Source organism: Papaver somniferum, chromosome 5, assembly GCF_003573695.1.
Source record: "Papaver somniferum cultivar HN1 chromosome 5, ASM357369v1, whole genome shotgun sequence".
Lineage (NCBI taxonomy): Eukaryota > Viridiplantae > Streptophyta > Magnoliopsida > Ranunculales > Papaveraceae > Papaver > Papaver somniferum.
In genome coordinates, this window is record NC_039362.1 from 4,687,573 (window position 1) to 4,703,956 (window position 16,384).

The 16,384-nt window shown below is 37.6% G+C and overlaps 2 protein-coding genes across 2 annotated transcripts; one reads left to right on the plus strand and one right to left on the minus strand.

The window, feature by feature from the left end:
• The first annotated feature begins 4,055 nt into the window (after positions 1–4,055).
• On the plus strand, positions 4,056–5,992 carry LOC113280916 (pentatricopeptide repeat-containing protein PNM1, mitochondrial-like). The gene has a single exon (XM_026529525.1). The coding sequence runs from the start codon at positions 4,102–4,104 to the stop codon at positions 5,716–5,718; it is 1,617 nt and encodes a 538-aa protein (XP_026385310.1). The 5' UTR covers positions 4,056–4,101; the 3' UTR covers positions 5,719–5,992.
• Positions 5,993–11,172: 5,180 nt separating this feature from the next.
• LOC113280917 lies at positions 11,173–16,022 on the minus strand. Its single transcript, XM_026529526.1, has 7 exons — positions 15,751–16,022; positions 15,554–15,636; positions 15,384–15,437; positions 15,046–15,079; positions 13,300–14,907; positions 12,939–13,010; positions 11,173–11,643 (listed from the first exon to the last, which is right to left on the minus strand). The coding sequence occupies exons 1-6, from the start codon at positions 15,931–15,933 to the stop codon at positions 12,981–12,983; spliced, it is 1,992 nt and encodes a 663-aa protein (XP_026385311.1). The 5' UTR covers positions 15,934–16,022; the 3' UTR covers positions 11,173–11,643; positions 12,939–12,980.
• Between the last annotated feature and the right edge of the window lie 362 nt (positions 16,023–16,384).

A 16,384-nucleotide genomic window follows, 5' to 3' on the forward strand; every position in this document is an offset into this window, starting at 1 on the left:
GTTAAGGTTCTTATGAACCTGGTGGAGGTCTTCTAGCAAGGCCATTTAAGAGAACTACGGTTGGGTTTGATTCCTATTGAGGATACGTAGGCAGCCAATGATGGTTCAATCGACGTTGGAAGATGGAGGTGATTTTGTCTATTGATCTTCTCATGCATGAATGCATGATCCGAGGTGGAGAATTGTTGGTAGGATGGTCAAGGACTAGATTAGGAAATCTACAGTAGAAACTCTTTAAATTAATACTCGTTAAATTAATTATCTCTTTAAAATAATAAAATTTGATGATCCCAACTAGGCTTGCACAAGCTAATTTAACTCGTTAAATTAATAATCTCTCTAAATTAATAAATTTTTCTGGTCCCAAGGCTATTAATTTAAAGAGTTTCTACTTTAGTTGGTTAAGGAAACCAAGTACTTGTGTCCTAAGTATAGAAGCTTAAGAGGTTTTTTCTTAGAGCTAAGTTAGGAAACCCTATACTTGTAGGAAAGTATTCCTTGTTAAGGAATGTGTCCACTCCTATTGATGTGTATAAATATCCATAGAGAGAACTAAAGAAAACACACCAGAACTAAGTAAGAGTTCTCTTCTTCTCGTCTAAAGGCTTTGTATATTCCAACCTATACGGTGATATATAAAATTGCTTATTCCTACCCCAGGATTAAACCTCGTTAAATACTTGTTCTTCTTGTGTATGTGATTGTGTTCTTGGCGATATTGAGATACCTCGTAGTAGTGCAAACCTAACGCTTCCGCAGGCTTTGGCGCAACACTCCATTCTTTCAATTTGTCATTTGTTTCAGATCAGTATCAAGCAAAATATGGAGTCAAAAAACAAATGGAAGGTACCCTGAGCATTTTATTTTATTCTACTTTTGCTAAAATAGCATTTGGCCTTTTGATGTGCCAACCAGCTTTATCTTTAGATGGGTTTGGTTTTGATGTATATTTGTGAATCCATGTAATTCCCCTTATGCTCTCTGGGAGTTTACCTACGGCGTAGACGATTATAAGTCCCAAAAGTTATTTGGTCTTTCTGACATATCATGTACTTTGTCCAGGGTGTTGCTTAGGATGTCAGCAGATTCAATGATATAACTTGGTTTGTTTAATTTGTGAACTAAGAGCAACTGCAGTGGTGCGAGTATAACCAAAGACCAGGGAAAAAAAGATCAAATTTTGGGTTTAGTATGGTGTGTGACGCTACGGTGGAAAGACTAAATTTGGTCAGACGTACATTATACGTTCGCCTGGTGTGGGGCGTAGATTATACCAACGCCTGATTGGGTAGATCCTAAAAAAAATGAAAGAAGTGGGGCGGAGGTATAAAGCCCGCCCCACTAAAATGGTTTTGAAAACAAAGAATGGGGCGGGGTATAATGCCCGCCCCATACAAAATAATAATAAAAAAAATGGGGCGTAGACTTTACATACGCCCCATGTGGAGCGTAAACTATACCAACGCCTGATGTGGGGCGTGGAATATACGTCCGATTGATGTGGGACGTGCACTATATGTCCGCCTGGTGGTGGGGCGTGAAGTATACCAACGCTCGACTATATCTGGGTTTAGTCTTGGTCCCAGACCAAATATACTCTGGGTTTTAGTCGTTGATCAAAATTTGATCGATAGTACGTTCCACTATGTCTGTTCAAAAGACCAAATATTTGGGTTTACTCTTCCACTGTGGACGCTCTAAGAAGATATATTCTGTAAAACACCATGAGCTTCTGCAGCAACCAAAGGAAGGCCTTGATTAAGGAGGAGGGAGTTACTGCCGTAAAAATTAAGCTCCTTCTGATCATGATAATATCGGGTCGTGGTGGGTTCCAGAATGGAGGAGGACTCTTTGCACATGAAGCTGGTTGCTGGTGACCAGCGAGAGTCTCACTGCAATAAATGTTAGCCGAGAAATTTGCTTGCTGGAGGGTAGTTTCTCGGTTTTGTTGAAGACCAGGTACTGTTTCTTGTTTTCCATAAACTCCGTAGAACTCAGATGCTTAAGGATCTACCATGATCTTGTATGTGAAGCCATTGAGCTATAACTCCTGTTATAGATGCTGCTGAATCTCTGACATGTGCAAGTATTATTAAGATTAGTGATTAATAATAATTAGTAAATCATATTAAGATTTTTGATAAATGATTAGTGTGTATTATTATTTGTGTTTGGGGTGAGTGAGGTGAGAATAGAAGGAGGGAAAGAAAATTTGAGAGGGAAATATTCAGGTGAAAATAGAGGATGATTGTGAAGAGAGAATTTTTGCAACTGAAAAAGCTCGGTGCCGGCATGAACGTGGAATGAATACAAAGTCGAAACCATATGTACCGGCATGGTATCCATACCACGTCCATGCCGGCACCGAGCTTATCCCCCATTTTGATTCAAGTCGGCATAGTATTCAACCCAAAAACTATGCCGGTACATAAGTTATTTTTTTCAAGCCGGCATAGGCTTTGATAGTGAAATTCAAAACCTATTCCGTTTTGAATATTTTTTCTGGTTTTCAGTCCACTTCCGGCACAGATAGTTAATTCTCGAGCATGCCGGTACTGCTACCGGCATGGTATGTTGCTTGAATTTCTTTGCCGGCACATGATGTAAAGTATCCCGAAACTTGAGTTTTTTTTCCACTTGACTACCGGCATTGATAGGTTTCTATCGAACATGCCGGCACTTAGTTACGACATTGAATGTTAGTTACCAAGCATGCCGGCACCATTTTCCGTCATGATCTTTATCAATTCCGGCATGATCTTCATCACTTCCGGCGATGTAAAAAAGAAATCCGTTTTGAATTTTTTCTGGTTTTAATCAGTCCACTGCCGGCACAGTTAGTTAATTCTCGAGCATGCCGGCATAGTATGTTTCTTTAATTTCTATGCCGGCACATGATGTAAAGTATCCATAAACTTGAAATTTTTTTCCACTCGACTACCGAAGTGATAGGTTTCTATCGAGCATGCCGACACTTAGTTACGACATTGAATGTTAGTTACCAAGCATGCCGGCACCGTTTTCCGGCACGGTCTTCCTCACTTCTGAATGTAAAAAATAAAAATAAAACGTTTTCAAAGTAAGGAGCCGGCAGAGAAGGAGAAGAAAATTTGAAAGGGAGTGGGGAGAGTTTAGAATTTGAAAGGGAATGGGGAATATTTGGATTTCAAAGCTCTAACCCTAAAAGAAATTAATAAGAAGTGGAGATGGAAATTAGGGATATGATTTTGTAATTATTTGGTTTCAAAGCTCTAACCCTAAAAGTCTTTTTCAAATTTTGTATTCAAACTAATTTTTGATTTTGAGATTTTAGAAATCGAAAAATAACTTTTAGCTTTTCGAATATATACATAAAATTGTATCGAAAGACTTTTAAAATAAAACAAAAGTATCTATATATTTATACGATGTGATTCTATATTTTTAAAAACTAATAACAAGCAACTACTCAGCTTCTTCCTACTCATTTGGCCAGGGGTTAAACTCTCGTAGTATAGGTTATAGGTTCAACCCGATGTCCGTAAAAAAAGAATTATTGGTCTTAAAAGAAATATAACTTTATCGAAAATCAAGAAATAGTTTCAGAATAGCTTTGAGAAACAAAAAATATTTTTGTCACTTCTCACTAACGTGTTTGGATATCAGAAATTGAAGTACTCTACACCTTCGGAAGTTAAATTCAATTCCAAAAACAAAGGTATTTTGTCTAGGAAATAACATCCAAACTAACTTTTTGTTTTCAAAATCGAAAAGTCGTGAATGTCCCTTCCAAACCGGATATTAATCATTTTTGCTTTTAAAAGTCGTGTCAAAATTATATCACCGAATCTCAAATAAACTTTTCAGTTCTCAAGGCTGCTAATGGGTACCATTTTGCACGGGAATGTACCTACCCAGAGGCAATTAGCAATCTTGTCAGTTCTGGGTACCAAACAGACTATCGATTTAACTTAAAATCGTTGTGTTAATGGGTTGACTCGGGTCCAGTTACCAATAAACCGATTCTAGGTTTCCTTTGTTTTTTAAGTCTCCATCCATTTCACTCTTCTTCTTCTTCTTCTTCTTCTTCTTCTTCTTCTCACTCTAACAAAGAGAAAAACAATGTCGAGAGCTCTGCAACTTGGAAGATATCTTCGTTGCATTTCTCGAAGTAACACTAATTTACGCTGTCAATCTTCTCCTCTATTTCTTCTAGTTGATCAATCTTCATTTTCTTCTTCTTCCTCCTCCTCACCTACCCACTCTTACAGATTTCTCAACAATCAACCTTCTTTATATAACAGAAGAAACTTCTCATCATCAATACCACCACCGCCTCCGCCGTCATCACCTCCATCTGACTGTAATCAAAATGAAGAACCACAGAAAATAGCTCAAGGAATATCAACAGAGCTACTCAAACAAGAAGACGACGATACTCTTCCATTAAACAAACGATTAGATCTTCATTTCTCGAATGTTACTACTGAAACCTCAAATCTCCTTCTTCTTCAGGTTCTTAATCTTTCTCCTGATGCTGGTCGGACCACTGTTTTAGGGTTTCACAAATGGATCTCATCTCGTCCAGGTTTTCAACATACTGATCAAACTTATTCATATCTTGTTGATTATTTTGGTAGAAAGAAAGATTTTAAGATAATTCATGAGATTCTTGTTGATGGGCGTGGGGTTATTGGTACTAAAACCCTAGAAACATTCGTTAATCGTCTTGTTAGGGCTGGTAGAGATACTCAGGCTGTATCGTTTTTTGATAAATTGGAAACTGAGTATGGTTTGGTTCGTAATCGGCAATCGCTTAAGATTGTTGTCTCGAATCTCTGTGAGAATGGGTTTGCTAATTCTGCTGAGAAAATGGTCAAAAATCTAGCTCATGAGTTCTTTCCAGATGAATCTACTTGTGAGATGTTGATTAAAGGTTGGTGTGTGGATGGGAAACTTGATCAGGCTAAAAGATTAGCTGGGGAAATTCATAGAGGAGGGTTTCAACTGGGGACGTCGGCTTATAATTCAATTCTCGATTGTGTCTGTAAGCTCTGTAGGAAGAAGGATAACTTTAGACTTCAATCTGAAGCTGAAAAGATTCTAGTCGAGATGGATTATGCAGGAGTACCTAGGAATGTGGAGACATTTAATATATTGATCAACAATTTGTGCAAAATTAGGAGAACTGAAGAATCGGTTAAGCTGTTTGAGAGAATGGGTGAATGGGGATGTAGTCCAAATGCAGAAACTTATCTTTTACTTATTAAAAGTTTATATCAGGCAGCAAGAATTGGCGAAGGTGATGAGATGATAGATAAAATGAAATCTGCTGGATTTGGGAGTGGTCTTGATAGAAAGGCTTATTTTGGGTTTATAAAGGTTCTGTGTGGGATTGGAAGGATTGAGCATGCAATGAAGGTTTTTGCTAAGATGAAGGCTGATGGGTTTGTACCTGGTATCAAGTCTTATGAGTTATTGATTGAGAAATTGTGCTCTCATGGGCAGACTCACAGAGCGAATCATCTCTCCAGTGAAGCAAAGTTGAAAGGTATACTTGTGGATCCCAAAGTGTATAAATTGGATCCGAGATTCACTAAGAAGCCTAAGGTTGAGAAGACTGCTGTCAAGAAGAGGGAAACATTGCCTGAGAAAATGGCGAGGAAAAGGAAAACTCTTAAGAAGATAAATCTAAGTTTTGTGAAGAAGCCAAAGAAAATGATGCGGAGAGCTTATTGATTGCAATAGCTGAACTAAGCGTTTGGGAGGTGGTAGTGTCTTGAGAGTTATTACACAATTGAGAAAAGCTTTTCTGGCGGTAATTTTTGTTCTATTGTGCTTCATTTTACTCTTGTCAACACTAAAATTAAAATTTCTTTTGGTTCTGATTTATATTAGCTTTTCTTTTATGCAATTTTGACTGCTCACTGTAAAGGCAAGTGGTTACCACCCCTTGATAGAGGGTGATCAGGCATCTGCCTAGTTCAATTATTCAATGAAGAACTTTTGGAAATAATATGAGTTCATGACAACAATAACAGTTTCCATTGTCACCAGAAAAGGAAAATAAAGAAGACAGATGAGTTACTGATCTGGAAATTCATAGAAGAATTAAACTTTTCGAAACTTTTCGAGTACCGAGTCACTGACACTGTAGATAGTCTGAATATTTTTTTCTGACACTGATTATCCTCGATGAACACCGATGCCAATTCACTTACTTGATTAAATGTTAAAGTAAAGATTTGAAATTATCGAGTCCCAGTTATCTAGGAAAATGCAAGTCATCCACCATATCTTTAATAGGCACATTATGAATTTTCAGACTGTAGGAATTTCCACGTTTATATGTTTCGTGACTGGTGAAGTTGAAAGGATGGTAACAAATAGTTAACTATGTCCTTATGTAGATTCAAATACTTTTCATAGTTGGAAGATGGTTAGAAATACTGAACCATTTTTATGTAGTTTTCGCTCCTTTTGAGTCCCAGTGTGATTGATGTTATTGTATACATGTTCGTATTGGCTTGATTGTCAGTATCATAGTTCTGTGTTGATATATTTGGATCTTGAAAAACTACGTAATGGTAGAATAAAAGGTAAGTGGCATGTCAGATGCAGCATATCTAAATGAGTTGGATACTGAGAGTTGGTCAGTTGAACTTCCTAATTTTTTATCCTACTGCATTGTAAAAGCTAATTATGCCCTAGTATGGCACTTGTGCTAATGTATGCTGGTAGGGTAACTAACAACTGTTTTGGGCCTCTATATGTAGATAAGGCTCTTCATATTGTGTTGGTCTACTAGTTTGAGTTTTGAAAGGTATATACAACGCAGGTCCAATACAGCTTGAATTCAAATGGCAGTCTGAATTGTTTTATTGTTTCTGATGTTTTCGTTAACGGCCCACTTTGATTTTTGGGTTTTTAATCTCTAATACTGATACTGCAAGATAGCTCATGATGGATCATGTCTTAATTTTTGTTCTATTGTGCTTCATTTTACTCTTGTCACTAAAATTAAAATTTATTTTAGTTTTGATTTATATTAGCTTTTCTTTTATGCAATTTTGACTGCTCATGTAAGGCAAGTGGTTACCATCCCTTGATAGGGTGATCAGATATCTGCCTAGTTCAGTTATGGAATGTAGAATTTTTGGAAATAATATGAGTTCATGACAACAGTAACAGTTTCCATTGTCACAAAAAAAAAACAAAAAAAAAACAAAGGAGATAGATGAGTTACTGACCTGGAAATTGATAGAAGAATTGAACTGTTTGATTACCGAGTTACTGACACTGTAAGTAAAAATTAATAAATTCCGTGATAGTCTGAATTTCTTGTCAGACACTGATTATCCTCAATGGACTTAGGATTTTCAATGTGAGCACCCATGCCAAGTTTGAAATGATCGAGTCCCAGTTATCTAGAAAACATGCAAGTCATCCCCCATATCTTTGTAGGGCGCATTATCAATTTTCAGACTGTAGGAGTTTTCACATTTATATGCTTATGGCTTATGAAGTTGAAAGGATGGTAACAAATAGTTGACCATGTCCTTATGTAGACTCAAATATTTTTTGTAGTTGGAAGATGGTTAGAAATACTGGGCCATTTAATGTAGTTTTGCTACATAAGTCCCAGTGTGATATGATTGATGGTATTGTATACCAGTGTGTGTCTTATACTCGTATTGGCTTGATAGTCAGTTTTTTTCACGGTATTGATATATTTGGATCTTAATAAGCTACCTAATGCTAGAACAAAAGGTAAGTGGCATGCCAGATCAGATGCAGCATATCTAATTGAATTGGATACTGACAGTTAGTCAATTGAACTTCCTAATTTTCTAGCCTACTGCATTGTAAAAGCTAATTGTGCCCTACTACTCTACTAGCCCTTCTGCTAATGTATCCTGGTAGCGAAACGAACAACTGTTTTGAGCCTCTGATAAGGCTCTTCGTATTATGTTGGTTTACTAGTTTGAGTTTTGAAAGGTATATACAACGCAGGTCTAATATAACTTGAATTATTTAAATGGGAGTGTGAATCGTTTTTCTGTTTCTGATGTTTTTTGGCAACGACCCACTTTGATTTTTGGCTTTTTAATCTCCAGTACTTATACTGCAAGATATTTCATGACGGATCATGTCTTACATTTGTGTATCCTGCAATGAATTTTGCTGGTTTGCAGCTAGTAAATATTATGATGACCAAATTTGAATTGCTCTTTTTTTGTGTGTTTGTTTTCTTAAGTGGTCTGGTCTTACATAATTTTACTGGGCTTCATCGACTAGTACTGGTAGGAATTTTGTTTTGCTCATGTTGCAGTTGGTATATAATGTTAGGTCCTACTATTTACATTATCTTTAGCCAAATTTGAAGTTAAGAAATCTTTTTGCGGATCGGTTTTTTCTTCAATCATGCGTTAAATATTCTGCTTCTTGAAGGCGTTTGATTGTCGAATTAAAGATGGTTCATTTTTTATCTTCAGTTAACCAATAACCAATGTTCTCATTTTAGTCCATCACTTCTTCGATAGGGATAGTCATGAATGCTTGATCTCTTTCTCGTCTTCTTATATTCTTTTTAGCACTTGCATGTGGAAAGTACTTTTGAGCACAATTGGCTGCTTGAGTTGGAGTTCTCGACTTCAGTGCGAGTCTCGGTATGCTCCTCTGATTTCCTTTATTGAAGGTTTCAATTCCTACAGAAAAACAACTGTATAAACCACATTATCTGATACGCACCAAAAAAAAAAAGAATATTGAAGTCCATCTTTCTCTTCCTGTTGCTGTTTTTGTTATGTCCTTGTTGTTCCACTTTGAGTTGTCAACGGTGAAAAAAGCTGATTGGCATAGTGCCAAAGGTGCGGTCATTGGACCTTAAACCAAGATTCAGCTAGAAGGTGCTGCCTCCTCAGATTATTGCATTTCCTAGCTCTGCCATTGAGTAGGTTCAACACTTCCTTGGCTGTCGGGAAATTGACAATCGGAATTTGGGTCGCCACTCAAAAAACGTGAACACTGGGAGAGGCACTTGGTGAACAAAAAAAATGAATTAGAAAAAGAGGTGAGCAGATGCACCTACTTCATCAGCAGTTTGACAAGCAAAGAGGTTTAAACAGCAGAAAAAGCAAAGCCACAAGGTACAATGATACTAGTTGTAGTCTTGTTGCAGGACTCTAGTTGTAAACATGGCCACATCCGGTATGAGTTGTTTTTGCGCCAAGGGCAGTGAATTACTACTGTTTACATTATCTTTAGAATGTTTTAGGGCCTGGGATTTCTTACTTTATCAGTTGTGCTTCCTTCTCTTATGGGCCAGGATGAATATGTCAGTAATGAGGTGCATGATTCTTGAGCATGGATGGCGGACAGTAAGGGGATTTTCACGGTCAAATCGGCTAGGAATCTTATTCGTAAAAAATATCCTGAGCTGCCTGGTGCCAATCTGCTTTGGAGGTCTTCAGTATATCCTTCTCTTGCAGCTCAGAATTGGAAGTTGTTGCGAGATGATTGATGTGCTACTCTTGATAAGGTGCAGAGTCGTTTTCAAAGGCCGCTGGCCAACAGATGTGCAGTCTGCAAGGGTGGCGTTGATTCTATGCTTCATATTCTTTGGGATTGCCCTGTAGCTGTGCAGATTTGGAGGTGGATTGCTAGTATTTCTAGTATCCAGCCAGTTTTTGATTTTGTGGCATCTTACAATGCTGCGAAAGGAAGAAGTCGCGTGATAAAGGATCTGTGGCTTATTGCTGTTTTGGCAGTTTGATCAGGGCTGTGGAACTTGCAGAACAGTACGATGGTGCTACTGTCAAGTTTTACAAGCTGAAGGCAAAGGTAAATCAGCAGATTCACATGTTTTCCCACAGATGCAAGGGTATGATGCTTGATTGCCCTGGTGAGGTTAGAATTTTGAATTCTTCAGTGTGGAGCACAGGCAAGTTAATTCGGTTACACGCCCATTCAGTGGTTTTGGAATGATCCTCTGGAAGATGAAGTTCTAATTTGTTGCGATGGAGCGTCCTTGAACAATCCTGGGTTGGCAGTAGCTGGCGTCATAGCCAGAAACATGGTTTGTGAATGTCTGGGTGCTGTTTCTTTTGGCCTGGATGATGATACAACTTATATGGCAGAACTTTCGCAATCACCCACGGCCTTGAATGGGCAGTGCAGTTTGGTTTCAGAAAGGTTCAGGTTAGTTCAGGACTATTCATGCTTGCAAGACAAAGAACTTGCTTTGCAGTACAGTCACAGATGGCTTGCTGCTAGCAGTAGCTTTGATACAGTTACCTTTGAACATGCTTATCGAGAAGTGAATTTCTTACTGGACATCTTAGCTAAGAGAGGTTGCAATTTGCAACAAGGTGATAGAAATGAGTATGCCGGCAGGCCTGACTTAATTACAAATTTACAAGTCTAGAGATTCCATCCTGTGCTTATTTTAGATTTAAGTAGGTTGTAAGTTTTGGGGAGTTTTGGCCTCCTTTCTTGCTTTATCCTGTAACTATCATGTAAAAACGGTGTTCTTTTAATACAATTTTGACTTGTAATAAAATAAATAAAATGGAGGTGCATGAAACCTCTTCTGCTCCTACTTTCCTGGCGACTGGTTCCTCAATGCTTATTTCTGGTCTTGCTGAAGCATTGGTCGGTCTGCAAGAATTCTTCTACGATCAGGTGCCAGATTGGATTGGTTGCGAAATGTGGGTCTCTCCCTCTATTTTTAGCATCTTTGGCCTACAGAACTTCCTCAGCGGCTGGCTTTATCATCTATGCCATCGACAAGATAACAGTGGAAACAATCGAGATACTTGGTTCTCGAATAACCTCAATCGAGCTCATCTTGATTACTTCTACTGGTTTCTAGATGCACTTAGCGATTGCTTACTTGTATATTTCGAAGTGTTACCTTCTATAAGAGGAAGTATGGTATGGTGTAAATAACTGCACTGCTTTTCCACATACAGTGTAACATTTCCTGCAAATTCTTCACGCTGGGAATTAGGCTGAAAAAACTAATGTTTCAAAAGGAGTGAGCTAGTGGGGGTAAAGGTTTAACTTGTTAGACCACGTATGTTTGGTGCTATTAATTAATTCTTACAAGGCATAGTCATCTAACGTTGTATAGAGATGATCGGCTTAATTATGTTTTAAGATATGTACAATATTTTAGTTTTACCATCGTGGTAACAGAAAAATGATGTCTCAATAATCAAAAGAGAGAGAACAATACAAATAGAGAAAGCCTGACTAAAGGCTACAATGAACAGACTTAAGAACTCAAACTACTCTCTCTAAGCAGGACTTCACTGATGACATTAGGTGGATCATTCCACCAGACCTGACTACAGATACTTTTTCTAGCATGTTTTGCCAGCAAACCTGCCGCATGGTTGCAATCCCTTCTTTTAAAAGAAACAACACACCAACTTAAACTACAACGGACTCCCTGACACTCTAAAATCAAACTTTGATCTTCCTAGGGAAAATCTTCAGTCGTACCATTACAACTTTTAACAACTTGATTATCTCCTTCTATGATGACTGTTTGAAGCTTTAGATCTATAATCCATTCCAAAGCTTTAAGCAAAACCAAAGCTTCAGCCTGCATCACGTCTCTAGCTAATGCTGAGAAGGTCATTTCCCCCAGAAATTCTCCTGTACAATCACGAATAAGTAGAGCAAATCCTGCTTTACAATAATCTAAAAACATCACTAGCTGCCTACTATCAGCAAATAACAATAAGATTTAGAGAACAGAAGATCTACTGTAACGTTACTTCACTACTTTGTGGCAACATAGTTCATATGATCTGTTGTTCATAATGGCTTTGACCTCCTTCGGGTTTGGACCCCTAATGTATATCCCAATTTAAAACTCATAACTGATAACCCGAGCTAGGATATACGGATGATGAACTCTGAACCTAAGACGAATCTGGAATAACTCCTCAGTGGGTGACACTAAATCAATTCCAACTAGTTATAAAATTAAGATGTTCTCTACTGAACGATTCCCTTAAGTTCCATTGCTTGAATAAACATAATCTTCCATAATTACTTGTTTTTGTTCTCTGCACAAGTTAAACAATCAACCACAACTTTACAAGAACATGCCATTTTTTCTCTGCACAAGTTAAACAATCAACCACAACTCTACAAGAACATGCCACAAGTACCCCATTTTTACAGCAGAAGCTTACTACACTCACTATGTGGCAACTATAAACAAACCTAACCTTTCACATATTCCACACCCATACTGTGAAGGAAGGTAAAATCAATCTGCAAAATGTAGTCAACTGCAACCTTGACGGACTCTAGGTTGACAGCCAATCAGTAGACCTAAACCTTTGAAGGAGTGGGGTGGAAGTATAAATAGAACAATTTTCTCATTACATCTTATTTTTGTTTTCAGAGAAGTCAAATTCTCTATACTACATTTTGGGTAAAACTGACGAAGAATTAAGGTGGAAGTATAAATAGAACAACTTAGTGAAGAACAGCTTTTGCATCACCAACTGAAACTGAGACCATTCAGTAAAAATGAAATCGAAAGAAATTTGCACCCCTGCATCATTTAAAAACCCTGAAATTGTTTCAGCTAATCAAAAGTCATTCAGGGTGTGAACAGACATTGTTTTCAGATGGTCCTTGGACATGCTATTTTTCTCTATTTTACTGAAGAAGGCTAATTTACTTCTCCTCTCTAGAACAACAAGACTTTTACCAAAAATAAAACGAAAAGTTACAGCATTCCATCCCACTGAAACGCATGTTTGCACATAAACCTATAACTACCAAGACAAAATTCAAACACATGTAATTTGCGATTCTCAACCATCATAAAGGAAAAGAAGTCATCTAGAACTGGACGAGATCACCATGTACCAACTCACATGGGTTAATAGAAAGGATCTATACACAAAGTAGGAAAAAAAATTAAAACTCACTATTTGTAGGGCGCACGCCTCAGAGCGTTAACTTCTTTTCTTTTATAATCCGATGCTCTCATCTTCTGGTACCTGTATAAGAGACAAAAAATTATTTATATTTGATCGCTTAGATAATTCAAAGGATCAGTTCAATTGTAAAGAGTGACTAAAGCTCTTAGAAAGCCTATCAGACTAACAACACTTTGCTCATCATTCACAGGATAATCATGACCATCTAATCAATCTATTTCTGAACATACATTTTTGATTATTGGGTGTAGTATCGATTTCCACCATGCTAGTTTCTGAGCAATGATTTAAGAAATAAACGAGCAATGAATTAAGAAATCAACATATGATAAAGATTCGAGTTCGGTACCTGCACAATCTTCTTCTTTTTTTTCCTTTTTTTATGAAGGGAACCCGCACACTCTTCTTGATGATCAGACCGACCTCTTCTTAAATACAACCTTTTACTTTCATCCAGCTCCGCACCTTCTTCATCCAAAAGTTTTTCAAGTAAACGACCAATAAGACTATGTGCTCCCAAACTTCTCTCATCACAAATTTCTTGTATTGTAAGGTATTTATTCACATGTTTCTGCTCCTCGCCAGCTCCATCGCTTGAATCTTGTCCCACGTTTTCCAGTGTAAAAGCATTTTCACCACTAGTTGATTCAGGCAATACAGCTTGTATTGTAAGGTATTTATTCACATGTTTCTGCTCCTCGCCAGCTCCATCTTGTCCCACGTCTTCCAGTGTAAAAGCATTTTCACCACTAGTTGATTCAGGCAATACAGAACCATCTGCTTCGCATTCCCCAACACTTTCATCACTGTGATTACCTCCATACTTTAACAAATTATCATACTCATCATAACTATTCACTTCGATATCCTTAAAGTATGCATCGTTGTAATCATCATCTATATTATGGTCACAAATTTTATCCAGCATAATTTGCTTATACTGAGCACTAAGATCTCCTACAATCTCTACCTCTTTCTTAGCTTGCTCGTTTTTGTTGCATATAGCTCGTTCATGATGCATTTGTTTGATGATCTTAACAGTTTTCACTACTGAATCTGGGGTCTTCGCAAGCTCACTGTACTCAAAAAGGTGCTCAATCAGCCATCTTTTTAAGGCATCTTGGAATTGTTGCGGTTTCACTTTAGAGTCATTTATTGGATCCAATATAGTTCTCAACTTCTCTACAGTGTCGTCAACCAAGTTTTTGAGTTTGGTGCCATTGAGAATTCCAATACACTTAAGAAGATCCCCATGTATTGGTCTATAAGCATTGGAACCACAAAGCTCAGGGATAAATATTTCCGGATTGTCCAATTTCATTCTAAGGCCCAAAACAGCAACAGACATTGCTTTAGCCAACCCTATGGGAAGTTCCTCTCCTGCCCTAACTTTACAAAGCTCATTTCTCACTTGTGTAATTAAATTGGGTTTCTGTTTATACTTCAATTTATCACCAAACTTAGGTTCTTTCACTTCACCTTTAAGCCTCCTAGACATTGCAGACAATAACTGAAAACTCATTTCTTCGAGGCCTTCCAGTATCTTCCTTGCAGCACTGTGATGAGAAAAGTAAGCAGGGTCTACAACTTGCACATGACTAGTTATGTGGAAGTTAGATGGGTTCTTAAGAAGTTTAGGTAATTCTTCAATAAATCTTTTACGGTTTTTATGCTTAGGGTTCTGTAATATCTCCTTCAAATATTCCAGAATAATCTTTCTCATCTTGAAACGAGTTTTCTCATATGAGACTGAGCCTCCTGTAACTATATTGGCAAACCGCAGCAGACCCGTGCAACTCATAGACTGAATAATGGACCTTAGATGCTTTTTAACATCTTGAAGTATGTCTTTGCTGTCCAAAAGAAACAGAAAGCGATGTACCACATAACCATCTCCTTCAAAACTTGGTAATGCAAAACATTTTTCGACCGATGCCTTCATATTCTCGTATGAGACCTGATGACAAAGTAAAGACCAAACTATCAGAACAAAGAAAAGGAGAAGAGTCTAATTAAGACCAAACTATAGAATAAAGAAGAGTCTAGTTAAAATTGATAAGAACAGGGTTGGAAGTGGAGAAAAGTGATCACTTACATCATCTTCCCTCAAAAGTGATTCTGGCATAGGTCTAAGTCACCACCGAAGTAAAGAAAATATCCAAATAATTAGTATCATATACATAACCAGGAAAACAAGACGTAACACTATCAATAAAAGTTATTATCTACTACTCGGGATGAGATTTAGCGTTCCTACACATTTGAAGCATTCGTAAATGGGAAAAAGTTACTTGTGTTTCCTACAACAATAATAATAATTCAGATGTATGTTTTACAGCTCTCTTAACAATGAGGGATTCGTAATAAGTACTAGAACCCTATCCCAACAAACATCAAATACACATACTAATTTACTAAATTAGACGGACTTACATATCATCCAAAGGTGGAGCAGAAGTACTTCCATCCTGAAGTCCCAATAACGACCTGCAAAACATATTTTAAAGACATCAGATTCATAATTTCTAGATTAATTAGGAAATGAGGTTAATAATAACAATAATAATTCCAATTGAACTCTGAATTTGTTGTTATTCTCTGACCTGATTTTTGCCATGCGTCGACCCTCTTCGCTCTTCATAGAATCCAGTCCATAAACGAGTGCATCTTTAACATCTTCACCGGACTGGAAACACAATCAGAATATCCATGTAATCAAAATGTGAACCCTAAAAGGATTAACATAAAACCCTAAACACTGAGACAGAAAAAAAATAATTAAAATAAGTAAAGAAGTTACCTTTAACTTTTTCATGATAGCTGCTAAGTTTACTTGACTATCCATTAGATCATCAACATGACTATCATTACCAGTATCCATTAAATCATCATCACTATCATCACCACTATCCATCAGATCATCATCACTGTCATCACCACTGTCATGAGTAGAATATGGGCCGTCGTCGTATTCTTCAGCCATCTTAGGTGGTTGGAGTGATTTTTTTCTTCGGTGGCGGCGGCAAGGTAAACAAGACGAGAGAAGAGAGCGGCAACAACAAGATAATAAGAAGAGATAACAGTATGTTAGGGTTAATGTACTTAGTTAAGATTAAGTAGGGTTTATGTTGAAAACACCGTCCGTGCCTAACGGCACGGCACGCGAAGAGACATGCAGCCAGGGTCAGTTGCATCTGAAAATGGAGTGGAGCTCCTCCAATGGATTCCTGATCCTAGTAGCAACTCGATTCAACGGACTATTAGCTTGTTTTTTTTTTTTTGGCTCACCTGATTTTGTCTGACCATGGATTTGACTCAATATGTTTGTTTTTTTTGAGTCAGTGGTCTGTTCCCATAAGTCAGGGATATTTTATTATCCGACTCAAACGGGATCGAATCAAGGGTTAGGTCTGACTCAGATCGCGAGTCAGATT

What these genes read in the sequence shown, in the direction of transcription:
- LOC113280916 (XM_026529525.1), top strand. Translation starts at nt 4,102, where the DNA reads ATGTCGAGAGCTCTGCAACTTGGAAGATATCTTCGTTGCATTTCTCGA.
- LOC113280917 (XM_026529526.1), bottom strand. Translation starts at nt 15,933, where the DNA reads ATGGCTGAAGAATACGACGACGGCCCATATTCTACTCATGACAGTGGT. An exon ending in CGACGCATGGCAAAAATCAG is followed by an intron (nt 15,438 to 15,553) that starts GTCAGAGAATAA and finishes TATGTTTTGCAG; the next exon opens with GTCGTTATTGGGACTTCAGG. An exon ending in GCTCCACCTTTGGATGATAT is followed by an intron (nt 15,080 to 15,383) that starts GTAAGTCCGTCT and finishes GTGGTGACTTAG; the next exon opens with ACCTATGCCAGAATCACTTT.